The sequence below is a fragment of the Balearica regulorum genome, chromosome 1 (genome assembly GCF_011004875.1).
Source record: "Balearica regulorum gibbericeps isolate bBalReg1 chromosome 1, bBalReg1.pri, whole genome shotgun sequence".
Classification (NCBI taxonomy): domain Eukaryota; kingdom Metazoa; phylum Chordata; class Aves; order Gruiformes; family Gruidae; genus Balearica; species Balearica regulorum.
In genome coordinates this window covers 158,912,253-158,939,936 of record NC_046184.1, presented here as the reverse complement: position 1 = coordinate 158,939,936, position 27,684 = coordinate 158,912,253, and the positions used below count along the sequence as shown (strand labels likewise).

Below are 27,684 nucleotides of genomic sequence, written 5' to 3'. Positions count from 1 at the left end.
TAATCCTAAGAAGGGTTATCTTTCTACTCTATTTCCAAGCTTTATACATGTATACGAACAAAATATATTGCCATTTGTTAAGGCAGCATGGTTTCTATTCTCTACTGCCCCTGAAAACTACTACTAATGGGAAAAAGAAAAAAAAAAGACCATTTGGGGTTAATTCCATTACATGGTTCCACTGAAAGGTACAAAATTGTTCTCAGTCTTCTACTGTGGAGTCCTTGTGTTGTACCTTCTTCATTCCCTACCCTGGAAGAGCCCAGCACTCCTCCTCACAGGACCCAGCATGTGTGGTGTTACCACTCTCAGTGTAAAAACTACTTCAGAATGCTTGAACAGGAGAACTTCAAGTCCCTGAGCCTGTACACAGCTCATGCTGGAGCTGCAAGTTGGTGCTGCCAGAGTCGTACAGCTAAGTTTGCCCTTTAGGGTGCTAGCAAGACAGCTAACGAAGCTGGGGAATTACTGCCTTAAACCACCTTCCCTTTACATCTGAAGGCGAAGACTGAAGCAAAACAAGACATTGCTTTCAACTTTTCCAGTTAAAATGAAGTTTTTTTAAAAAAAAAAAAAAGAAACATGGAAGTTTTCTGAATTTGTTCTGAGTAGCTGATAGTCTTCTGGTTAACGTACCTCTGGCTGTGCACTGTTATCCTGATTAATAGCATTCATATCTTCACTTGGCTGTGTTGTCTCGATGCTGGGAGGATTCAGAAATCGGCTCAGCTCCTGCTGTTGACTCTCTCGCAGACTATGGATAATGCTGCACGACTGCTGTTGTTTCTATCAAGGTGCAATATGCGACAACAAAAATGTTCTCACTGGTGTGTCACAGCGTCTGATTTTTTTCAAAGCCTTCTAAATATTTAACCAAACAGTGAGCACCAGATGTGGATACCAAGTGCATGAATAAAGCTGCATGTATCAGATGGTCGCTATTTAAATAAAGTGACTTCCAGCATATCTAACTTTTATGTAGGAAACAGAGGATGAAACTTATAAACTATAGTAAGTAGAAGGCAAGTTGCTCAAATGTTGGCTTAAACCTAGAGTTTAAAAACGTGTAAATTTTTTAATTTATGAGTTAAAAGTTCTTGCAAAGAAAAAGAAACATGGAAATTGGTAGAGATTCACTAAGAATTACATGAAGGCAATGAAAAAATTCTGATTTCTTTCATGGACTTTAGAACAGTCTGTCAATAAGACTGAATAAAACAGTAGTGGAAACCTTGGGACTCAGTATAGATTTACAGTACAAATAGAAAAACAAACCCACTACCATTATGATCTTACAATCTAATTTGCTTTTAAATTAAAATAAACAGCCCTTAGGAAGGGTTTCACTTTCCTGGGTAGTTTTCACATGCTCCCTCTAGAGACACTTAGAGACTAACAAGAGAATTTGAAAATATATATTAACTTCCATAATTACATTCAGTTTATAAAAGGTTCATATGATGTGAAATGATCTGAACCATATTATTAGAGTGAAATGAATAGCATATTTACTTTAACATAGTGTAATTCAATATCATAACGAAATGAACAACAGAGTTGAACAAAGCCAGAATTGAGAGCTGAGATTAAATTTACTGCCACTATTACAGAGATGAGATCAAAATGAAACTATCTATCTGAATATGCCTTGAACATTGATGCTTCAGCTGGAATGTACATTATATTCAAATTGTCCAGTGATGTTCTTTTATAAATTTGCAAACAGAAAAAGTCAGATCCCATGATCAGAGGTCTCTGTGGAAAACCTCCACACACAAGAAGTAAGTTTTTATAAAAATAAAAAATATATGCATCAAAAGGACCCAGCCTTACAGTAACTGCAAAATCAGTCATCAAGGCAACCAGGCTGTGGTTTTACATAAAGGAAGAGTTGGTTTTGGAAGAAAAGAGGAGAGTATCTGCAAAACGCAATTCAAATTTCCTGAAAATTTTTAATATAAATTTTATCCAAGACAAACTTCAATCAGCATATCTTGTGGCTATCCTGAGCAAAGGTAAAAATGTTTCTGACAATCAGAAGCACTGCGTAAACAGAACACAGAAGCACTGGCTAGGTCTATACTAGTAAATTAAACAGACTGGGATTTCCTGCAGTGCTGAAGGCAAGGGACAGGCCAGGATTTACATGATCTGGCTAATCTCTCCTCTACCACACATGACTGCTTCAACCACTGCCTACTGGGAGCAGCCTCCACCCTGACCCGTGCCTGGAGGGCAGTGATGCTCCTACGGCAGTGGTCTGGGAGAGGATGACTATGCGCAGGCCAAAACTGCGCTGAGGCCCAGGCTAAGGAGTATGGGTTACCCCAACCCAGTCCTGAGCCAAAGCCTTGGTGCCGCTTAATTTACTAGCAGGGACACAGCTACTGTGTGCCACGGTTCACATCCCCGATTCACGTATACACATTATGCACACACAGAGTTACTGTAATGGCTCGTTCAAATCATGTATCTTCATATGGATTCCATATCTGCTGGTGACCAACCATGGTATCTTCTGCCAGCAGAAGCTAGGAAATCATACAATTACGTTCTGTGAGGAAGGATTAGGCCTATGAGGTTTCATCAAATTACATTGTTTTTTCCTATTCTTTTGACTTTGGTCTCTGCACACGCATCTTCCTGCTGTATTGAAAAGACAGATAAATTTTTGGCAGGAAGACAGTTTTTGCCTTCAAAAGCTGCTTATTTTTGTAGCACTTTCAATTGAGCTGTAACATACTTTTTTGCTGAGTTAGCAACTGCTGCATACTTCTTCACATAAATATTATTGTGACTCCAGAGTAAATGAAGCATAGTGACAGCAAATTCCAGCATTTCTGCAATCATTTAGACCCTGGTTTAGCTTGACTTACTGCTCTGATTCGCTTTAAGCACTTCTTCAGCCACATGCGTATGGTCTGTTTGGCCACCTCCTCCTCTATGGTATATTCCAGTTGCTCCCTAGCAAGCAGCTCTTCTAGTTGAAGACTTTTTCTGATATCAACAGACCTATATGAAAGCATGCTGGAAGAAACACAGTTTTGTTTTGTTTTTTTTTTTTTTTTAAATGCTGGTGATCTTACACTTTAATTTAGAATGTCAAAGCTCACACTTAACACCTTAGTGCAAAAATATGTAAAAAAACCCAGCAAAATGTGTGCAATAAATTTGCATTTAAAGCTAAAAAATGTTGAGATGATTCCAGAAGAGACTTGTGGTGCTCAAAACAAATGAAGACCTTATCTAGCTATCCAATACAGGTGAGCTACTGAACTGTAAGCAGCTAGGGCATTTGTGGGGAGTTGTTTTGTTTTTTTTTTTTTTCCCTAAGTGTTTATGCTTGGATAATGTTCCCATTTCTATTTAATTTCTCATCAGATTCGCTGTCTTGTTGCTATAGGAATGGGGACATTGCATTGCTTGGGATACAAGAACAACATGTGACTGCTGTTTATGACAAACTCTCACCAATGAAAATGTTAAAATTACTTAGACCTGATTCCCCTAGGGTCTGTGTTTTCCATCATTAATATTTTTTCAGGAAAAAAAGGGAAATCTAATTTTTGTATTACATTTAAAATGGCAGTGCCTCTGTGGCTACCAGTCTTGCCTTTTCCCAAGCCTAATGAATACCTGTTAGCCTGGAGAGAAATATAGGCCATTATACCCGTTCTACAAATTTAGAGAAAATATGAGAGTACCTGAGCACGTCATGGAAAGTGACATCACCACCATTATGGAGCCGTTCCATTTCATAGCACATGTGCTTGAACAGCAGCTTGTCTTTGTCGAGATCCACCTCCAGCCTGCCCCGCAGAAGCCTCAGCAGAAATTTCACTCGGAAGGTAGGGATTACTCCCTGGGTAAAATTGCATAATAGATGGTAAATTATTACTGTGACCTAACAACCGACTCAGACATTCGACTTGATCAGTGAGAGAAACACTATTTCTCCAAAGATTCCGTGTCAAATCCTGGCCTATTTAAGTCACTGTGAATACATTACTGAAGAATATACATATGCAGCCAGCTCTTCAGCACATTCACGGAAGTCTTTGTTGTTATTTGACAATGAGAATCCGTGCCGATAATTTTGGCAGATATGTTCAAAATTGCTTGGGGATTTAGTTTCCCCATTTGCATTACTCTGTAATGAGAATTATATGCCCAAAGAGCTGCCTTTGAAAAACTGAAATTAAACTACAATTTAAACATTCACAGCCAGGCCTACACCTGGCTGTAAACCTGTCCCCCCTTCTCTGTGCATCTTTGGACAGGAGAATGTTGGGAGTTTACTGGCTTGTCAAAGGTCTTCTGCTCTAAGAGCCAACCTAGCACATGTTGCATTTTTTGTGAAAATAATTTTGATCTGCTGTTAAAAAATTAGGACTGAAAATATTTCCCTCTGAAACTTTGGTATCCATACTCTTTAAACATTCTGTTCTGCTAAATGAGCCTGACTGGAACTGTTTTTGCTGTAATGTGTTGTTCCACATCAGAGAGAGATACTGTCAGTGCTGGGCACGATGGATGCAGAACTCTCCACCTCCTTCAGTACAGACTGTGGCTTCCATCTCCAGCACAGCCATGTGCCAACTACAAGCAACCAAATTCTTTCACCATAATGTTGTTCATATTCAAATCTTGGTGATGTCATGCATCATTCAGATGATGACTTAACTTTGTAGGCATCTGAACAGCTCTGTCTCCCAGATGCTCTTCTCATCACAGAATGGTTGAGATTGGAGTGGACCTCTGGAGGTCACCTCGTCCGACCCTGTCTGCTTAAACAGGGCCTCCTAAAGCCAGTTACCCAGGACCATGTCCAGGCAGCTTTTGAATATCTCCAAGGATGGAGACTCCACAACCTCTTAGGGCAACCTCTGCCAAAGCTCAGTCACCCTCATATTAAGAAAGGGTTTCCTGATGTTTAGAGGGAACATTGTGTGTTTCAGGTTGTGCCCATTGCCTCTGGTCCTGTCACTGGGCACCACTGAGCAGAGCCTGGCTTCATCCTCTTTGCACCCTTCCTTCAGGTATTCATGTACATTGATGAGATCCCCCTGAGCCTTCTCTTCTCCAGGCTGAACAGTCCCAGCTCTCTCAGCTGTTCCTCATAGGAGACATGCTCCAGTCCCTTCATCAACTTTGTGTGCCTCTAGTGGACTCTCTCCAGTATGTCTATGTCTCTGTTGTATAGAGGAGCCCAGAACGGGACCCAGGACTCCATGTGTGGCCTCACCAGTGCTGAGTAGAGGGGAAGGATCCTCTCCCTTGGCCTGCTGGCAATACTTTGCCTAATGCAGCCCAGGATACCATTAGCCCTCTTCACCACAAGAACACATTGCTGTCTCATGTTCAACTTGGTGTCCACCAGGACCCCTAGGTCCTTTCCTGCCAAGCTGCTTTCTAGCCAGTCAGCGCCCCAGCATGTACTGGTGCCCATTTCCCCAGGTGCAGGACTTTGCACTTCCCCTCACTAAACTGCATGAGGTTCTTGTCATCCCATTTCTCCAGCCTGTTAAGGTCCTTCTGGATGGCAGCATGAGCCTCTGTTGTATCAGCCACTCCTCCCAGTTTGGTGGCATCTGCAAACTTGTTGAGGGTGCACCCTGCCCCATCATCCAGATCATTAAAGATGTTGAACAGGACTGGACCCAATATTGATCCGTGGGGTACACCACTAATTAGTGGCCTCCAACTAGACTCTGTGCTGTCGATCATCACCCTCTGTGCCCAGCCATTCGGCCAGTGTTCAGTCCACCTCATTGTCTTCTCATCCAGCCCATACTTCATCAACTGCTCTATGAGGATCTTACAGGACACAGTGCGGAAATCTCAGCAAAGCTCTTCGGAAGATCAGGCACAGAAATGGATGTGAGTTTGTAGACTTCCAAGGGAACAACTCTCAGGGAGCTGGGAGGAAAGATACTATTGTATTGATCTTATGAATATCTACATTTGTTTTTAAATCTACTATTATAAGTACTGCGCAGTAGTAAAGAATACAGGCTAGTATTTGAAGGGCCGTGAACAATGTTAGATCATGCTCACTGAACTTTCACAACCTGAACAGTAACTGCTCAGTAAGTTTTGTCACCACACTTTGTTTTCCCCATATGTTTTTTAAAGGAAAAATGTAAATTTACTGGATTTCTGTGCTTATTATGAAGTTTCTTACCTCTCTTTTGTCATCAACCATGTTCCATATAATTTGAAAATGCCTAAGATCATTATAACTTAAAAGTTGGTCTTCTTCGGTTGAATAAAACAATGAGAAATTCTCCACAATGATAGCTGAAAACCACAAAACCAAAGTACATTATAAAGAAAGCCTGTAGTTATGTTCTAACTGGTTAATCTATATAAGCAACCAAGGATTTCATGAGAATATGCATTCTGTTCTGCCAACTTCACACTAATAAATGTGTTTAGCTATATGTTCAGACAAGGACTTTGAATAGGTAGTATACTGTCATACTACATCAACATTTACTGCGCTCACTTTTTAAAAGCTGCATCTTAAATGCTGGTGAGATGCCTAAACTCACATCTAAAATCAATGAGGAGAATTCCAACAATGTTGGAAAAAATGTTAACCAGAGGAAGGAAAAACTCAGAAAATAATATTCCTTAGGGTAACTATACAAATACAACACATCTCTTCTTTGTTCAAAAAAACTTTCATTCCCAAACTTCCTGAGTTTTAGCACACACCATGCCAGAGAAGTATCAAAGCCATCATCTGCATGTACGGTAACTGAAGGTACAAGGTAACCTCATACCTGAATAGCACAACAGACTCAACTCTAATGTACTACTGCCAAGATGGACCTTGTTATTATTAATGTATATTTTCACTTACCAACAAGCAAATTTAGCATGATGTATGCAATGATGACATAAAATGAACAGAAATACATAAGAGCACCAGCATAATTTCCACAGTCTGTTTTCCAGTAGGTGCTGTTATCTGGTGTGCAAAATGGAGGCTGAACCTTCAAAACAAAAGAAAACAAAGTCAATCAATCATAATGACAGATTCTTAATTTCTCTGCAATAAATTCAATATTTATGATTCTAATTTTTTTAAAGCTTCACAATTTGGGAATAATGCTGTGGGCATTATTATGGGCAGGTTTCTGTTGTTCCTTTAATGGTTAGAAATCAGAACACAGAGGAAGGTATGACAGAAGAGGCCTAGGCATGGATCTCACTACCACATACAGGACTGACGTGGTTTAGCCCCAGCCGCTCGCTCACCCCTCCCCCGGCGGGATGGGGAGGAGAACGGAAAAACATCGTGCTTTATGCCACTGTAAAGAAACAATTTGATGTTCTCAAATGTGGTGGTTTTCAAAATGCTTCCCTGCCCATTATTTTTAAAAAGGGAGTAATATGATTTTCATCTTAATGGAAGCCACAGACAGTATTTTACTTGGTGAAATAAAATGTTTCAAGGACAAATTTTGAGGTCATTAAGACCTCATGGTCTCATTCACAAGGAATGAGCCAAAGCACAGGCATTAAAGACAATGCTAATCTGAAAAGTCATCTTGCCACAGTGGAAAAGTGAGTTACCGCACTTCTGATTTTGAAAACATCTTTTTATTTTTGTTTTTAAATCATGTAATAGCCTAGCTCCATGAAATACTACATCATGAGTGTGTGACTGGAACTGCAATTTCTGTGTCATGGTCTGAGGTTTGGTGAACATTTTATCTCTTGAAGAGATAAAGGCAATCACAACATTCCTTGTACAAAGCTAAGATACTGGAAACACTCTGAGACACAAGGATGTCTCTTGTTTCTTGTCTACTTTATCTCTGACAGTATTGTGTTTACCATGCAGTCATGCATAATTTTGTTCCAGTCTTCTCCAGTAACTATTCTGAAGAGTACAGTAATAGCCTTGCCAGCTGATGAAAAATTTGCATGTCTGTTTTAAACAAAAAGAGAGAGAGAGATATCATTTCATGTCCCAGAACTAAAACATTGGCAAGAAAAAACACAAACCATTCCATCTACTACTGTTCTACTATTTTAAACTGAAAATAGTTACAGCATTATTTGAATGAGCTCATTGAATTATTTATTCCATGACTTAAGATATAATAACTTAACTTTAGCTCAGACACAGGTCGGAGTATTTTGGCTCATTTTATCAAAGAGCAAAAGCAGAGTTGTGGACAAACCTGGTCTAGTGGACGGTGTCCCTGCCCATGGCAGGAGGGTTGGACCTAGATTGTCTTTAAGGTCCCTTCCAACCCAAACCATTCTATGATTCTATGACTTTATGAAATCCTATCTCCTGTCTCCATTTTCTTCTGGAAGCCTGATGATGCTATTGATTGGGAACAGTTAACAGCCAGTTCACAGAATTGTCCCCTCTCTGTATCAGCCTGCTATGAGGATCCTGTTCCTGGGTGATGCTGATAAGGTGTAATAGGTACACTATTTTTCAGCAGCTTGCGGCTAGCGCAGTGCTGCTTTGAAGCACATTCCAGTTGGCATAATGAAGAACAGCTCTCACTCTGGGCTGCATTGGGTGTCATTTGGTTCAATGCACAAAGACTGGAAAGATGGCTCAGTGCCTCCTATCAGAAATCCTGTTTAGAGCTCTTCAGTTAGACCTGGGGACTCATCTGGTTTTCACCAGGGACAGACTTCTCTCTAGCAGAATGTGATTTTTTCAGGTTGTTTAAAGAACGTCCCCATGAGGTAGCACATGCTGTACCTGTTAATGTTCTCTCCGTATTTCACCGTACCAAATAAAACCACTCCAGCAAAAGCATAACAAAGAAGCAGTAAGAACATTCCCACTATGATGAAGAAACTCTTGTACATGCTGACAACCACAGTCAGGAGTAGCATTTTTAGAGTCACCTGGAAGGACAGAGAAAAAGCAATCCATGATGCCATTCAGGAAAGCAGAGATAAAAGCGGAAAGAGAGTTATGGCACTTGCCATTTTGACAACAAATTCTTCACGTATATACGTTAATGGGTGAGCCCAGTGAAATGGTACATTATGAATCTGATTGGAATTGAACATTTTGTGTCTTCCTCTGAAATTTAGTGTGCATTTTACTTGCTAAAAAGATCAGCATATCCACCAAATTTACAAGGTCAAGATGTTGCTCCTCAAAGAGTATATATAGGATAATACAGTGTAGGATACAGCAATAATTGTAGGATCAGTATACTCCAGAAGTATCAAAATTAGCATTGCACGAACAGTGGTGCAGTACCCCACCTTGGGCTCATCTGAAAGTGATGCGAACTGAGGTGGAAACCACAGATACTGCAGCCTACCTACAGAAATGGGTTGATGTATAGAGAAGGGGTTATCCTTAAGATCAGCACTGCTTGATTGAACTAGTTAATTTCTCATGCAAGTTGGCCAAAGAGCTTAAGAAGAGAGTATAATTTTGGAAATTACATAGGCAATAGGCCTAAGTAATAGATATTACTTTCCCATGCATGCATATTGTACATTTTACTCTTGATAAAGTTATTACCCTAGATTGCTGTAACACCCTTAAACCATTTTGGATGCTATGGAAAATTCTCTTTAATGGGACTGAGGGTAAAATGCCAAACTAATAACTCATGCTGACTTTTAGCCACCACATAGCGTAACAACAGATAAATTAGTGGAACTGATGCAGCTCCTAACATGAAAGCACAAATGAGTAGGTGAAAACCTTGAAGAAACTTCAGAATCAATCAAAAAGCTTTGAAGGCAATCACTTGGCCTGGCTGCATAGGAGAAGCAAGGATTTTTCATTTGACTTCCAAGGATCTACAGGTTCTGTGTAGTTTGATTGAAGGAAAACTTTTTATCTTTACTGAACAAACCCTCTGACTTACTGTTCTTAACCCCAGCAACCCCATATAGCAGTCTTTTTATCACATTTACTTTAATATGTCAGACTTCACAGAAAATGTTTGGATAGTCTAAAAAGTTCTACAGCAAGAGAATGTAGAGTGTCACCACTTGTTAAACAAATGTGTTTGTTCTCTGCCTGTGCTTATTCTGCCAGCCTACTCTCAATTACATCGGAGCAAATCCAAATATAAAAGAAATGTAAATTCTAGAAGTTACTTGCTTTGTCACCATCTCAGTGTTTCCAGAAAAATATCTTGGCCCAATATTTTTTATTGAACATAAATCCTTTACTGTGATAAGACATACATTGTAGAGACACAACACACAGACCTGCACTCTGGAGGAAGAAACTTCTATAAGAACTACTATCATAACAACTATCATAACAAGATGAGTGCATCAGCCACCACTCCCCTAGTCTTGCAGAGAAATTAAATAAATAGCATGCACATCATACCACACTGAAATGGCAAGGACCGAAAGTAGCACAATGTATGTTCAGAGTTTTAGAGAGCATTTTTTAAAAACTGTGTGGTATTGCAGTTGCACTTTTTTCCTTTTTTTTTTTTTTTTCCAAAAAATGCAGCTTTTCCAGTAACCATAATACAGTGCTATTATACAATGTACCAAAACCCCTGACATTTTAAAGACAGTGTGTAAAATTGGAGGCTGCTGCTTGAAGTCTCCTTTTTTTTGGCATATAAAATGGAGCCTTACAGAATGTACACTAGAGACGCATAGCAACTAGTCCTTTAATCTATAGATAAGCACTGCAATAGTTGTAGTTCCTAATTTATACTTACATGCTTCCCACAAATTGAGAAAAACCTGAAGACAATTACGCATGCCCCCATCATGTACGTGTATGCATTCTGGAACAGAAACACAGAAGACTTAATACATTGTCCCCCAGGGATCTCATGGAAAGATCAGGATAATTGATCTTTTAATAATGTAGGGCAGTCACCATATGAATTAAGAGAAATCATAAACCAGTAGCACCAATATTTCAACAACAGTGGAGCAGTAAGAAACTAACAGAAGATGTTCTACCACTTTAAAAACACTAACCCAACCTCCCCATACATCAAACCAAAACCCCTTCAATCCTCTATTAGCTGGGCTGCAATTATGTCCAGCAGCCCCAATCTACTTGTCTAGGCAGCTGCTGGCTCACAGAAACTCCTCAGGCTTTCCAAACTACTCAGCAGCAGTGAGTAAACTGTGGATGTCCGTGTAAAATGACTAGCCACACAAGATAGGTTTTCCTCCAAACAGAATCTGGGGCAGACAAGAGAGAAGTCTGCAGCCATTTTAGGGTGGTGACTTCCACAATTTGTGGTGATAAGCATCAACTATCCCTTCTCCTTCCCTCATAAGTAAGGGAACCAGGGGTGTAGCCAACTTCAAAAACCCAGGATGAGATGAAGGGAGAGATGATTTTTCTCCCCTCTCCTCCATGCCTTCTTGGATTAAATAGAGCCTCTTCATCAAAACCAGTGGTTCAGTGGGACAGATTGTACTGTTCAGCAATTTTGAACCTATGCCTTCTTCCAGTCCTCTGCTCCTATCTGGATTTTGTGCGTTACCTCTTTCTTTCTTGCTGCTCATGAGACTGCTGTTGGCAAGAGCTCTCAGTCTCTTCAGGTTCCTTCCTTTCCTCACTCACATCCCTTCCAAAGACTTCATTTTTTTTACCACATTTACAGGCTCAATCTCGTATCAGACAACTTTTGTAACTGCCCAAGACACGGGTTCCTTCTTCTTAGCATCAAGTTTCATTTGTCTAAGCCATATTTCAGCCTTATTAAACTCCCAAGGGTTTAAGCTTCATCATTGAAGTTGTTTTTTGTAAATCTTACCAGTAAAGCGAAATGAAGTATCACCCATATAACTCCAAGAGATGTCACCAAGAGATCATACCGATTTCTTCTGCTTTGCCAGAAGCCAGAAGGTGACATGGCAATAATCTTCATTGTGACCTATGGATAAAAAAAAATTCTCAGTTGTACCAAATAAATGGTTATGTCTTACTATAAGAACCTCTAAAATGTTTGATTGAATTCTTATGAATGTTTTCAAACAATCAAGGGCAGGTTTCATGTCAGCTAACTGTTCCCATGTGGACAAGTTAGGCGGCTAGACTAAATGGATCATATAAGCTTCCCTGAGAGGGAGGAAAGCTGGTACTTGTGGAAGACCACAAATGACTGAGATGAGGGGATGAACAGTATTCTGGAAGCGTCTCTCTCCATCAAGTATTGAGGGAGTGCAGCTGACCACCTCAGACTGCATGCTTAATGTATCAATTGCTGAGGTGAATGTGGGCTTAAGATTTCTAATAGTTAAGTTACGAAGTTAGAAAATTATTATATCAATAATACGTAGCTAAAAGAGATAGTAGTATCCTATTTATCTAGCTGTCCATAAGCAGGCTAAAATCACATAAGCACATTTGAACTCAAGAATATAATTGTATTCTGCAGATCCCATATTTCAAAGTAATTAAAAAGCATTCCTGTATTGCAAATATTTTTTGCTTTAAGGAATCAGCTGTACTCAGCACCATCTGTACTCAGCAGCGTATGAGAAGAAAGCTAAGAACAGTAAAGGCAGTACATTTTACGTTTCTGGTTAAAAAGAGCAGCCAAAGTGCCTGACATTTCCAATACATATAATAGGAGTGCAGGTAGGAAGCTTAAGAATAGATACTGATAAAAAATAGTTACAACAGCTGGCAGATATCGAGGTAGGGTAATGCATGTAGAGGGAACACCGGAGAATTTCTCGTACACAATTTGTATTAAATCTCAAAGCAAGTCAAGTGTTAATACATAAGGGCCATAAAAGTCAGGCATTCATTACGTGATTTTTTCCACCCTGCCTTGCAACACTGCCATTCAGTATTCTTCTTCACATTTCTGAAACCTAAACTGTATATAAAGGGACACTAGTTTGAGGTAGAAGTCTGACTTTCCAGGTAGTTTTGGTCGTATTATGTTTTCTGAAGCCTGACTACAAAATGAAGAATACGGTCTCCAAACCTCTAATCATCACTTGAGGTACCTGAAAGTATCTTGCCTCACCTCCATCCAGTCAGTTGAGATGCCCTCGAATACTGGAGATAGATGCATGAGGCTGGCAGGGATGACACAAGACCTGCAAACATCCCTGCCCTTCTGTAGCAGCAGGTGGAGGTAAGGGGATGTCAGCTAAGGTACCCAAAAAAGCTTTTGACACCTTCACTTACTTAGGCAACTGAATCTCACCCTACATTTCCCTTGCTCACGGAGACAACACCTACCTCACATGTAGAATTTAAACACCAAAGTTCAGATTCTATAATCTTGAACTGAACACCACACCATGCAAATAAAAAAAACCCTCCTCACTTTATTCTGTGATCATCAGTGTGGCAACAAAAGTGAGATCTTCGAATTCTTCCTGTTCTTCTATACAACCTACACTGAAGTGAGCAGTGGAGGTTTAAGACTGAATCAGGGAGTCCTTAGACTGGACACAGGGCCATTAGCTATGCAGAAAGCTTTGGCCTTCCTCATGGACTGCATCTGACCATGGACATAGAAGACTCTGTAACCAGACTATGCTGCATTAGGAAGATCCTGGGCAGGAAGCTGCTTCCTCTGTCCATAAATCGTGTACGCTCACAGTGTGATAGCTTGCCTGTTGAGACAGTCAACAAATTTTTCTTGGCTGTGACAAAGTTCCTTTGAAATTCAAGAAGTGTATTTGTTTCCCCTGGCAGTATGAGAGAATAAAGTATTTCTAAAGACATAGTTACTAGGTAAATTAAAACCTGTCTGTGTATGATACAAATCAAACTTTTCTGTGTTTGCTCAGTCTCTCAAGAGATATTGATTTCTCCTGGGCAGGGAAAAAAGAAGCCACAACACGGACATACTCTAGCTACAGCTGCTACAAGGTATTCACTTCATGTTTTATTCATCACTGCTGGCAAAACCTATCACTGGAACATAGGAACTGTCATATTGGATTAGACCAGTGGGAAACAGAGTCTACTATCCTGTTTCTGATAGTGGTCAGTATCAGCTATTCAGACAGGACTGAAAATACTCAACCACAAACTTTATAAAAGGATTATGTACTAACCTAACCACAGAGGAAGAAGCATCTTCTTTAACCTCATAAATGTGTGCTTTGTTACACTATGGATAGCCTTATACACAAAAAAAAATAATTAAAAATATGCTTTTAAAAATGTGTTTTAGTCCTTAGATTCCAATCTTATGAAAACAGGCTAATTACACTTTGCACAGTTGATTGTGGTGACAATTTTCTCATAGAGAACCATTACCACACAGGATCCAGATCTGTACAACAAAAGATAGATAATACTGGAATTTGACGCAGATTATTAAAAGTTATTAGGTATGATGTATTATGTAGCATGATAATTAGGAAAAAAAAAAAAGAAAACAAAACTGAGAGAGGTTTGATGATGTCACAGCTACAGAATAGTGGTGATTAACACAGCCTGTTCTGAAGTACCTGGCAAAATAGAAATGGATTGAGAAGAACGTCTGTGATATACAACACAGACTTAGTGTTGTACAGAGTGTATTTAATTTGAGATGTTCTGCAAGAAAAGAGTTCACCAAAGGGTTCTCCAAGACACAAGTTGAAATGCTAAGCGTTGAATGTATATATAAAAGGACACAAAACTGAAGGTGGTGGTGAAGTATGACTATTACAGATTAAAAGTTTATTTCTAAAATAAATGTTCAAAGACGAATGACATGGAGAGCCCAAAATGTACCTGTTCAGAAACAAAAAGCATTCTGAAGAATGAGACAGCATCCCTAAAGCCAACATGAAATATATACATACTAATCTTAATCTCAAGAAGTCATAAAATATATTACTTTACCTCAAGGACAAAAATGAAGGTGAAAACAACAGACATTGTTGCTAAAGGCACAGTCACCGGATCTGCAGCATCCCACTGAAATGCAAACAAAATCTGCTCACAGAAGAGTAGCTGTTAAACAGAACTAAATATCGCTTTAACTTTTCTTGAAGGTTTTGTTAATGAATAGATTTCAATTTAAAACATATTCAGACAGGAATGCCATCTTGGTGTATTCTTCTCTCACAGATTTACAGCTTAACTGGAAATTAAAAATAGTGGACCGGGCTACAAAAAGGCAGAAATTGACTCAGCTCCACAAGTTACAATTAATCTACAGTGATCTGTTCCAACTAAGATTGCTGTATCTAGAAATCATGCTTCCCTCCATTCATCACAGTAATGGCTCAACTGACTGTTAATTGGTGTTAGGAAATGCGCAACACATGCTGTACTACTATAATGAAACACTTAAAAGAAACACAATTACCTTTACTGATAACAACACAGACTGAGCCAGAACAAGTACAGCAATAGTTCTCTTAAAAAATGGATGCTGAGTTATATCATACATCTTAGCCCTAAAGCCGTCGTTATCTGAAAAAGAAAGAGTTCGAGGAGGAGAGTTAAAATACACAGTGGTTTTTTTCCCCTATTTTTTGACATATTTGCCATGTTCATTAGTGGCAAAATAATCCTTTACCAGTTTCAAAATACAGTTCTAATTTTCTGCTACAATTTTCCATATCAAATAGGGCTTCTGAACATGTAATTTCAAATACTGAACACCAGTGTTGCATGAAGGCTTTGGTACTTGTAGGGCAAGTGCATCATTCAAGTGCTGTCAGGTTAATACATTCCATTCATATCATTAACAGCCAACTGCAAATATTTTTCATTTAGAAATTCGTTTTTTCATTAAGGCTTATCCTAAAACCATCGAAGCACAACCTTTTTTGGGTTGATTTTAATAGCCTTATGCAGAGATCTGTAGTTGGAGCCTGTTTCCACATTAACTTATGCACAACCTCCTAGTGGCCTCACGATTACAATTTTAATTTGAATCGCAGACTCCTGGGGAATTACGAACACTAGGGCTCAACATGAATAAAATCAAAATATCTTTGATACCCGGACGAGGTGGGAGATGAAGAGGTTGCGCTATCTTCAGTCTGCTTTTCAGATCTTCCCATCGTCTCTGATCTACAGTCAGTAAAGCTGTCCCCTTAATAAACAAAGAGAAGCGTATAAAGCTTTTGTCATATAAAAGCTAGAACATTTAATGCTGTAAACATGAAAACAACATTGTCTTTGGTGCCTGAAATAAAGTTACATACGCAACTCTCCTCAAATAACACACTGTTTGGGTAAAGGAGTCTAAAGTATCAGCTGTCACTCAAGAGGATTTCTGGATGCATTAGCTGTGAGTTTCTGGGACTCAACTCAGCAGGCACAGTTGTTGCTCTTTGTAGCAGCAGCCCAGTGTGGGCAGTGAAACGCTGCAGGAGGTCTTCCATTTGGCTGAACATCATTTGCCAGGAAGCACTATTTTAAAGAGTGGTCGATTTTGTCCGGACTTTGCTGCAGAAAATCCTGCAGCTTGTCAGTGCCGCTACAGTTTCTTGGGGAACGAGCCCTCCAGGAGACTGCTGCTGCTCTCCACAGCTCTTCCGCTTGGGGTGTAATTGAAATAAAATAATAGTATGCTATGAATCTACAAGAGCTCTCCACAAGGAGAGGTGGAGCTACATGGTGGTAGATAGTAATGTGTGTAAGCATTTTCGTAAGACAGGCAGAAACAAGCAAACACCAAACAGAATTCAACGTTACTTAAAATGACCTTCAAAACAAAATGAGGTCCTCATCACTTCAGAGAACTGTAAAATCTTGTGGAAGGAATCTGGAGTTACAAAAACAAGGGAGAACCTTTTCAAGGTTTCAGGCTTCACAAGCCTGTCTCCCAGACACTTGGCTGGTCCTCCAGTCAGCACGGAGCTGCACCGAGCTGGGCGATGGCTGGTGTCACCTTTGGGGCTTGCCTCGGCATTGGCTTGTGCAGACGCTGGAACTGCGGCTGGCTGTGCGACCGGTAAGGTCAGCATTCCTCCCTCTCAGGGGACATAATCTCTTTACGGAGCTCTGTCCCCAAATGGCATCCTGGGAGGAGGTGCCTTCCAACACGATGCAGAAGAACGGACGGATGTAAGGATGCCTGTTACTCCTGTCAGACCCAGCCCGTACCATTTAGAAACGCTTAAATTAAAAGGCAACTCATTCACCTCAATGAGTGTGTTTGATTTATATGATCGGAAAGCTTTCACTGCAAACAAGACAAAAGGTGGCAGAAAAAGTGGACCTTTGTAAAATTTAGAAATAGTGATGCCAAGTTGCATCATCAAGACCTGCGGGATCATTACAAGGTGACCACAGAGGAGAGCTCCAGAAGTGGGACTGCTGCTGGAGGAGCTGCGTTTGCATTCGGACTTCAGCTCAAAACTGCCAGATAAAATTTGAGTTGATCCGATCTTCACTGCTGACGGAACACATGGCACTTGGGAGCTGTGACAAGTGATGGGTGGGGGTTGTGAAATGGTGGGTGGTGGAACGCTTTGGGCTACTGCCCAGAGCCCGCTGTGGTACTTCCCAGTCCAATGTCTCCATGCCCACAGCTCTGACAGCTCACATGAAATATTATGGCATATCTGACTTTTTTTTTTTTTTTTCCTTAGAAAATAGTTTATTCAGAAATTTTCCAACTCTGACCCTCCTCAACAACTCCTGGCACTACTCTAACCATGTATCAACCATGCACTTTCTAAAGCTGACATCTACTTAAACACCAATACCTTGGCCAAGTAACTAGTTTTAAGAAGGTGTAACTTAACCTCACACAGTGGGCTGTTTTGCTCTCTTCTTTCTGGACTAGTTGCCAGCCTTCTATCTTACTTCGTATTTTTTTCAGTTCCTGGACATTTCTTCACTCTACTTGAATATTGATTGGGATGGGATTTCCCCCCCACTGCATAGTTAATGAACATATTCATCTTTTCAACTCAAATCTGAAGACCTTTTTTTTTTTTTTTTCTCTATAGTAAATACATGAAAACTAACAAGTATTCAAGAAAAAAAGAGAGAAAAACAAACATTATTTGCCAGGCAGCTACCTGAGGCTACTAAGAAAAAACTGAAGATGCTGAACCAGATGACATGAATTATTTTTACTGACTGTATTTTTAGTATCATGTAAAATCCATAGAAATATTGCATGATGTGCCTGTTCAGTGTAATTCACAGTGAACTGTTATTAGTGAGTAGGTTTTTGATGTTCAGACTAATGCTTTCCCTGTATTCAGATATGGAATTGAGGGAGGAGAGCATTCGTAGCTGAAAAGGTGGCCATAGTTTGAGGAAAACATAAAAGTAGAGAAAACCACCCCAAAGTGATAAATGTAAAAACCAGATAATTTTCTGAAAATGACAGGAACCCCAATTCAGGCCCTACACCTCAGACTTCTGCATTTACACTGGCAGCTCATGCAAGGGCAATCTGGGCTAAGACAAATTGTTTAGATATCTCCTGTGCTCACAGTCCTTATAAGCCTCATGTTCACACCTTCCTGTTCCCTCTCGTTTTAAATCACAGTGAATGTAAACTTTTACTTTTCACATGAGCTTGAGCTGTCTTTAAAGCTGCATATCTAGGAGGAGGGACTGAAATATGAATCTGCTACACAGTCACATATAATTAAGGGTATATTTCCCCTGTTCATGTTTGTATTTCAAACATAAAAATAAAAAACTGGTGAAAGATTATTGTGGGTAAATCACTTTGAAAGTAACCTGTCAGTTGGCCCAGATCAACTTATTCCATAGTTGACAGTTGACTACACAGATGAATACTGAGCTATGAGTTAACAACATCTCACTAACTTGTTGAAAGAAATCTCACACGCTGCCTTTGTAGGAGACCGGCTGACACAGTGAGCTTGATCTTCTGAGTGAGTCCTATGGAAAGAGCGGGAACTACGAGCGAAAACACTGTCTAGGAGATGAACAGCACTTAATAAGTAGCCTACTGCCACAAAAGCATAATAAAAGTCACGCTAGTAAGGGCAAAGATCCAGATCCTCTAGCATATCTTTTCTATGACAATGGCCAAAAGTAGACGCCTGTAGGTGTAGCAAAGCAACCAGAGCAGCGAGTGTCTCCTGATGACTCTCCATTGCCCACAGAGCGGGCTCAGAATTCATGACAGACACGTTCAAGACCACATGCAAAAATAATGGGAAATGCGCCACTTCCTCGCTCCTCAACACCACACGTGCCACACCACAACAGGGTAAAGGAAAGATGTTTCATCAGCTGTGATCAAAAACTATTTAAGAACGAACTCTGTAATGTGATATTTGTGCCTATGAACAGGTTTTTGATAAAACTGACCTGTGCAGAAAGTGTAAAGGGGGATGTAGAAACAATTTATATGATAGAAATGCTCAGCTAACATCTCAATAGAGTTTCATGATGTACATGACAGAAACACACATAGCTAAATACATCATAGCTATGGAAGAAAAACACTGTAATAGTTTTAACATTTCAAATAATATTTTAATTACCTGTAATTTAAATAGAATGACTTCTTAGGGTTTTTTTTTGTTTCAAGACTTGCTGAAAAATATTTTGTATTCATCAGTGTAAGGCTGACATATTTGAAGGAAAAGTGATATTACGCTGAACATGAAGGGGCAAAAGCATCTATAAAAATCAAGTGGAATTCTCATCCTGGACAAATTTCAGCTCTGTTAATTCACTAGTCAAAGTTTATTGAATAAGAAAATAAATGAATAGCAAATTGCTCCTTGTTCTTTAGAACAGATGTATTTTAACAGGAATAACTGCACTTCATCTCACCAAAATTACACTGGAGTCCTGCAAACATAAAAATACCTTCTGAACAGCAGAAGTTTTACACTGTTTATTTGAGTGGCAATCTGCTTGACGTCATTTCAGGATGCCTTGCTTGCCCACATTGGACACACAGCCGAGTGCTGCTCAGCTCCCTTCCAGAAGGAGTCAAGTGGTTTCTTTGAAGGGCAAACTCAACAGTTGTGTTTGCTACAGAGTTCGGGTCAAAGTCATGGTAGGGTCATGGCCAGCACCCACTTTGTCTCCAGCGCTAGAACACTGGGTTGTCTTGTGTCTCCAAGACCCAGAGTGCACACTCATCCTTTCCCTCCAGTGCTATGAGCGGCATAGACATCTCATCATTTCTGGACTTTGAAATGAAAGATGTAAAAAATTAATCATTATAATGTCTTGGTGCCACAGGGGCATCAGAAGAAGCTCAGGAAAAAGGCAGATTAAGGGTGGTGCAGTGTGTATGTGGCAGTCCCAGCCAGAGGATGCTATCTTTAGCAAGTGTAGACACGAGCTGCTCTGTAACAATTCACCTGGGGGCAGGTTTTTCTACTTTTCAGGGTAATTCGAAAAGCCCCTGTGAACTGCAGGTTTTTTCCTAGAACACTAGCTACTTTTTTTGTTTGAGTGATAGACAATTTTACAATGTACTCTGCTGTTTGCCAGGAAAAAGCCATGCAGCTTTACTTTGGATCTGAAATACTGCATTTGCAGGGCTCTCATAAGACCCCTTAGTCGTAACATGTACAAGCATAACATGTCTGTTTACCTGCCACCGCATGTACGCCTACACGAAACTAAAACAGCAGAATGTGGAGCATCTGTATATACATTGTCCTTTAGGTTCAGTCTCCATCTGGCAACACATCTGCATTGTAAATAAACTCAGGCGTGTGTGATGAAAGAGTGTGTGATAGATTGCTGTCATCCCAGGCTTGAGTTTTGTAGCAAATATGGATGAGATCTATCTGAAGCCATACTTGCAGGCTTGCAGAATGTATTGGTAAGGCAGTGTTAAAGGCAGTCTTACCAGTTAACGTAGACATTGTAATATCAGTTTCAGGTTTCTTACAGAGCCAGTTCTATACACAATAAACCACTTCACTCGGTACCTTGTTTTCATTGAAATTAGCGATGACAACTCCAACGAAAAGGGTCAGTCCAATCATGCAGCCAAGGAATACAAAAACATGAATGTAGATTCCATGGATCTGAATAGTCAAAAATAAGATTAACAATTAAAACAAATCAAAGTATCTGTTGTAGAATTCAAAGACTCTGATGTGTTTCCTTACCGGCCCAACACGATGAATAATAACATCTCTGACTTCCACCCAGCCTTTTAATGAAAGAACTTCAAATAGTGCCAGCATTGCGTTCCCCACATTGTCAAAATTAAAATTCCGAGGATTTGCCCTGAAATGCAGTACACAAATAGATGTAACTTCAGCAATAAAGTTGTTGTTTCCATTTGTTACCTTGATTCTTCATAGTCTAACTAATATTTAAATACCTTGCAAAGTTGGTGTGAAAACCTCAGAAATACATCATTCAAAGTTCTGTCTCAAGAATAAGAAAACAATAGCAACGGCTATAAATATATCTACAGCATATTTTTTGATCCCTATGTATGTTTTATTTTCTTACTCAGAATCTGATTCACAGTAATAAAGGTTATAACATGTTGCTGCATTTATTGTTTTTGTCAATGAAATTAGCAAAATACAGCATCCATGAAAAAATGGATCTGATGGCATTGGATAGATTCTAAAATAAATTTACCTGAAGGAGACCAGTCTCAAACCCACATAAATGACGCAGACATCAAAGTCAGTGAGATCTTTTAGAAAATGCTGTTCCTTATTTCATTATTGTCAGGAACTGATGGTCTAAAGCAAAACTTACTGACAGGACATCAAATCTTTGCTTTCCTATACCATATGCTCTCACCTTTTGTATCAGCTGAGATTCAAGAGGATATTTCCAGCTGAACATTAAAAGTATCCTCTTTGGGCTATGGCTCTGTCTCTACAATCCGAGACAGATAATCCAAGGAGCCCAATTAATTTTCAACAATTTCTAAGGTAAATAGTTGTATTCCAGAGGAATTATTGTTTGGTGCTTCTGAAAATCCAACCATTCAGTGAAAAAGAAATCTCTCAGATGTAGATATTTCTTTTAAATGCAGTCGTTCTACTGACATTTGGCTCTTGAAAATCTGGCCTGACACAACCAACAGGTGGTATAAATGTCCTTGAGGTAAAACATTTTTCTGCAATAATAAAATATTCCCCAAAGTTTACAGTTATGCTGATTGAGACAGTTTTTGCTTATTTCTGGATAAAGCTGAAGAGGACTGAATTTGCTTACTTGAGGAAGAATTTGTCTGAAGCATACGGAAACAAAGACTTCTGCAGATGTCAGAGCTTCACTGACTGTTCAAATCACAGCATATTATTTCATTAGTGTAGGATGGCTCTGAATCTACCACTGCTGGTACATTCTTTATCCATGCACATAGTCAATTAAAATAATTGTGGCTGTTAAGCTGATTTTGCAAAATGCCAACCAACTTAAAAATGTAAACAATTAAAAAGAGATTTTTTGCCTGTTCAGGTGTTGGGAAATATTAAATGAACTTTATCAGAATACTAATCATAAACATAACATTAGCTCTTAAATAATTTTTACTGCACTACTGCACCAGATAGATCACAAGGATTCCCTGCACTGGAAACAGAAAGAAGCTGCTAGCTGGCATGGTTGATGGCCATAGAAGAGAAAGGCTGGTTTCAGGCATGATGGGCTCTTTTTTTTTTTTTTTTTTATGGGCAGCTGTAGGCAGGTTGATTTCCATTTCTTTTTCTTGCCATCTTTTTGTATTTATTATTAGGTTCTGTTGTTGATGTACGGCTCTCAGGATGTCTTCATAATAGTACTAAAGAACAATTAAGTGATAATCTTGGTTCAAGTCAATAATTCCCACTGTAATAATAATCACATCTAGCTCCTATCTAGGAACAGTACCTACAGGTATTTTTTTCCTTTCTGCTTTATGAATAGAACAGCAAGTTAAGTCTGGAAAGTTTCATATATCTGTTTTTTTATTAAATATACCAGAATTTTTACCCTTAATATCATTTGACTTACAATAAAACCCCTCCATCAGTAGTTTAATGCAAGGAGATTTGAGCCATTTTCTACATCAACAGCTGAATTTTCCAGGAAAGATAGGCCAATGTGTAACAACTCACCAGACTCGTGGCACCCAAAATCCAGGCTTTTTCTCTCCAGGTCTTAACTTTAAATTGAGATTTTTGGAAACACTTACATTTATTCTGAAGATGCCATGACAATCTTCCTATAGTGAAATAAACCACAGCCTGAGATTAAATAATGGCCTGTGAGAGATGCCAAAATGCCAGTATAGACAGTACACTTGCCGTGATGGGGAAGTAATGTAAACAGAAATTAAAGGTTATTTACAGGTCTAGGATTAATAGCCATGGACCTTTACCCAAATGAAAAATGCATCTTAGGAAGGATTCAAAAACCCCTTCTCCTTCCAGGACTAAGAGTGCTTTTCATTTTCCAAGACTATCTGTCATAGAATGGTTTGGGTTGGAAGGAATCTTAAAGATCCTCTAGTTCCAACCCCCCTGCATGGGCAGGGACACCCTCCACTAGACCAGGTTGCTCAAAGCCCCATCTAGCCTTCCACCTCTTTCCTAAAGATCATTGCTCTCTTTAGGTGATGATAATATTTCTCCAAATGGAGTAAGAAACAGTTAACTTTCTCCATGTAACCTACAGAGCATTCCCAGTGCTTTTGACCTCTAGCAGCCTAACCTGGTTTTTAGCTGCTGAGCTAGGAATGTAAAGGTGTCACCTCTCATGGTTAATTCCATGTGATGTTCAATCCTTTGCAGATAATATGGCATGAATTTGATAACTTTTTCAGACAGTCCCCAATATTTGGACTCGCTTTACTGTTTTACATGAAAATCCAGCCTTCCCCTCATTCATTCACTGCTTTATCACCTCTCCCTCCATCACCCTGCTTCCAAACAAGAAAGTGCCCACGATCTCCATCTCTCGTGTGATGGCTCTGATTGTCCCACTCGCTTTCCCCAGCAGGCAGAAATGGCACTGCATGCCATTGTTTTGAAGCAGAAAAGCAGCTCTTACCCTAGAGATGATGTGCGGATCATTGCATTTAGCCAGTTTTCCAGCAAATAGCTGCACTCCAAAGCTTGCGAAAACAAGCATTAACGTGAGCAAAAGAATAGAAACCTGTAAAGATGAAGTTAGATTTGTCAAGCTCTCCTCCTGCAGCCTTGAAAAAGAGGGTCGGATCCTTCCACAAACTTCAGGGAGGATTGCTTTGTTGCGTAAACCTGAGGATATGGCTTTTGTGACAGACATGTTACTTTAGGTTCCGATCCAGTAACCAGGTGCTGTGTTGTTGTTGTTGTTGCTATTATTATTATTATTATTATTATTATTATTATTAACATAGTATCTAAGAATTGCAGGTAAGGATCAAAGATTTCTTGCACTCAGTGTACCACCTTGCTAAATTCTGTACATATAAAAATTGCCATTCACTTTAAAGAGAACTCGTCAAGTACTTTTAAACATGTGCTGCTTCTGTTTTGCTGAATCAGGCTTTACTAATTAATCTGAGTAAGCCATTGTTAGATATTTAATTCCAGAATAGCTACAATAAAGATATGCTTGAGCAAACTATGATGTAAATATCTTTAATAGAATAGGGTATCTATGAAATGCTAACTAGCTTTATACTTTTTGTCCTTGCTTTATTACTGTCTGCAAATATTTTATAGCTTAGCTTTTTGTAACTACCTGACTTAATACAGCATCTGTTGAGGAACAAAATGTCTGTTGTTTAGGCTGACAAATATCACATGGGGTCCCAAGACATAGATTAGATTCTGATCAAGCAATCATTATTGTTATTATTACTATAAGTGCCTAATCATGATCATAATAATAACAACGACATAAGATGAGATCCAGATCTGTGATGAACAACTGTATTGTCTGATTGCCTCTCAAAAAACTTGGAGGTAGAGACCTTCAGCTCAGAAACCAGGTTTACTTTTGTTCTTGCAGAGCTGACATTCCCTAATTATCTTCCTTCCCCAGCTAGAACTGTGAATAAGGGGTAGATTTTATTTCAGTAGTCTTCCTATGTAATTATGGCCAAATATATGCCAAATGAATAATATAATTTCTAAAAGAATTATTACAGCAGCTTTATTCAGTATAAATGTAAATGAGTTACTTATATTCCTAAATTTTAACCTGTTCTGTAGTCATCTGCAGTGGTAACTACAATGAAAAGTAAGCAGACAACAATGGAGAAAAGATTAGAAAACATAAACATTACAGCAAAATGGTATCTTACTACTCCTCCATATCTTCTTTTTATCAAGAACAAAATAATTGGCACATACCAAAAATATTTCCTTAAAGCCACTAAACAGCTCTCGCACCACTTTCCTCATCTGAGGGACCAGTTTGAAAATTCGAAGAGGTCGGAGGCAGCGGAGGACCATTAAGAGCTGAGCTCCGGATTTGGCAGGGACGTTCTGAGGCATCCAGCACAGGAATATCAAACTCACCTTGAGGAGACAGGGCAGGAAAAAACAAAAAAGAATTAGGCTTACAATGTCTTACTTGACACAGACACAGCACAGAAGATCAACACACACTTCTCTTTCCTTAAAATTAAAGGGAAGATTAAGGCAAGAAAAGCCTAATTTAGAAAAAGGACTTGGATCTCCTGTGCCCTGGCTGATTATCCTAACTAATGGGCATCAGCTTCAGCCTCTGTCTTCCCCTTCGACTTAAACCCTATTTTATTCTTTTCAGCAGATGGAACAGTTCCAAAAGAAGAAAGCAAATTGGCTGATTCAGAGCAGGGACATGAACTATATTCTTGGAGCAGGCAGCATCATCTCTCTCCCCACTTCTCATTTCAAACAGAGATTCTATCCTGAAACTGAGATATCCGCACCTGGAAAATCTGTTAACAGTTTCCTCACTAGTTTTTCCCATCACTTTGTTATAGGCATAAGTAGTTTTGTAACCGTGTGAATGTTATGCATTCAAAAGGGTTTTCAAACAGCATAGTTGTGTCTTGTAGCCTGAACAATCTCTGACAGATGGTGATTGATTATAAAGTCTGTTAATTACTTCTTATTTTTTAAAAGTATTTGTAATAGGGGGACAGAGGTGAGAGTGTTACAAAGAGGTAAGTGCACATAAAATGGAGGATCAAGCTGATATCACCAATATGATTTATAACATAATACGATTTGTTAAAAAAACAGTGGTAAAAGACAGTCGCCCCACCAAAACAAAAAGATTTGCCAGTGCTTCTGACTTTCTTTCATATTTTTTTAAGACCACCAAAGGCACATTTGGAATATTCAAGCTACACCACTTAAATTTTCCTTCAGACAAGCAGAGGGATTCAGAGGGATTTCAAGAAACTAGTGCACATACTGATTATGCGTACTACAGTAGGATTTTCATATAAGTATGCATATTTTTATTTATGCTAACAATGGAATCTTTGATACAAATTGATCGTGACAAATTTTATGCAGCACATCTGTCTGGCGGATTAATCTCTGAAAGATTTAATCTAAATCCATCAAAGCCATTTTGCTTAGTAATTTCTTCAGTTAGAAAGTATTTCATACTGCATTATACTGAGCACTGGTTTTGACACATTCTGTGGTGTGTATTGTCACACGTGAAAAGGAAACGGACCCCCTTCTCTTGTGTTTGAATGGCATGGAAGAAATTTCTGGGGGACAAAGAAAAGAGTAGAACAATTTTTTCCTGAGAACCGCTACTGATAGGTATGGACTATAGTAAGATGCTGCTTTGCTTTCTTTCTGCTATAGCAACACCAGCAACAAGGATCTGCCCTTATGTCAAATGGTAGAGGCTTTTCAAACACCTTCTATAAAGCAGAACTGTCGAGAGGGAAGGAAGCAATGAATGGCTAAGAAATAGATAAAATAAAGATTCTGCTGCATATAAATACTGAAGCAAGGTCAGAGATTTCTAGTTTACTTTGGAATCAGGTCTCATCCTTTAAACATATCAGCAAATAAACAATTAAAAGGGGCCATACAATGGCCCTACACTAAATTGCAAGGTACTTATCACACCTCACTGTATTTTAGATGTCTAAATGAGTATTTGTACACATACCTGACAGAACTGCACATAAAAACAGTGGTGTTCGTACACAAATTACACTATTGCATTTGCAGAGCCAAACTTTTTAACATTACCAAGCATTTATATATCCAAAGATATCAAAATTAAGAACACTACAGAAACCTCCCATAAACATAAAAACTTACAAGATATATAAATATGTCCATAACTCCTCCAAAGTCCCTAATGACAGCTGTTGGTGTAAAAAATAAGCCATCTGCCATAATCTTCAGATTAAGCTCAATGCTCATGAATATTACAAAAACGTATTCAGCAATCTGAAAATTAAAGCAGAGAACAGTCATAATTTAGGAACAGGCAGTGGAGAAAACCCAGGTGACTGTGCTTCATTAAATGTAAAATGATTCAGTGACAGTACCTGGAGTGTTGGAGCATGCATAACTCTTCTAAAGGGGGATTCGAACATCATGGAAATGCAGGAGCATATAGTAACAATGATCATGACCCAGTCCAGGTAAGTAACCAAACCCAGCAAGTCACTGCAAACAATACATAAGGATAACCATTATAGAAATGCCCAGAATGCTGTGTCAGTTGTGTTGTGTCTACACCACAGTTCAGTGCTTTCCTATGAAAAATAAATTAAGCTGAGGAGTGTCAGAGATTTCAGTATTTCAGAAATGCGTAGTAAAACTAGGGAAGTTACATGCAAGTGAAGAAGACAAGTCTGATAAAAATATTCTCTTCCTATTCATCCTCCT

The 27,684-nt window shown here is 39.1% G+C and overlaps 1 protein-coding gene across 6 annotated transcripts in view; it reads right to left on the bottom strand.

Moving 5' to 3' along the window:
* The window catches only part of NALCN (sodium leak channel, non-selective), a 244,939-nt gene that overhangs the window by 4,202 nt on the left and 213,053 nt on the right, over window positions 1-27,684 (bottom strand). For all 6 annotated transcript variants that reach the window (XM_075740769.1, XM_075740787.1, XM_075740816.1 and 3 more), the window contains 19 exons: window positions 27,342-27,462; window positions 27,109-27,240; window positions 25,180-25,347; window positions 23,888-23,992; window positions 22,954-23,060; window positions 20,995-21,115; window positions 20,812-20,910; window positions 15,914-16,007; window positions 15,273-15,379; window positions 14,804-14,878; window positions 11,757-11,876; window positions 10,698-10,766; window positions 8,741-8,889; window positions 7,849-7,942; window positions 6,869-7,001; window positions 6,185-6,300; window positions 3,705-3,862; window positions 2,877-3,027; window positions 637-786 (listed from right to left, as the gene is read on the bottom strand). In XM_075740769.1, coding sequence (XP_075596884.1) covers window positions 637-786; window positions 2,877-3,027; window positions 3,705-3,862; window positions 6,185-6,300; window positions 6,869-7,001; window positions 7,849-7,942; window positions 8,741-8,889; window positions 10,698-10,766; window positions 11,757-11,876; window positions 14,804-14,878; window positions 15,273-15,379; window positions 15,914-16,007; window positions 20,812-20,910; window positions 20,995-21,115; window positions 22,954-23,060; window positions 23,888-23,992; window positions 25,180-25,347; window positions 27,109-27,240; window positions 27,342-27,462 — 2,269 coding nt within the window. The remainder of the gene's footprint in view (window positions 1-636; window positions 787-2,876; window positions 3,028-3,704; window positions 3,863-6,184; window positions 6,301-6,868; window positions 7,002-7,848; window positions 7,943-8,740; window positions 8,890-10,697; window positions 10,767-11,756; window positions 11,877-14,803; window positions 14,879-15,272; window positions 15,380-15,913; window positions 16,008-20,811; window positions 20,911-20,994; window positions 21,116-22,953; window positions 23,061-23,887; window positions 23,993-25,179; window positions 25,348-27,108; window positions 27,241-27,341; window positions 27,463-27,684) is intronic.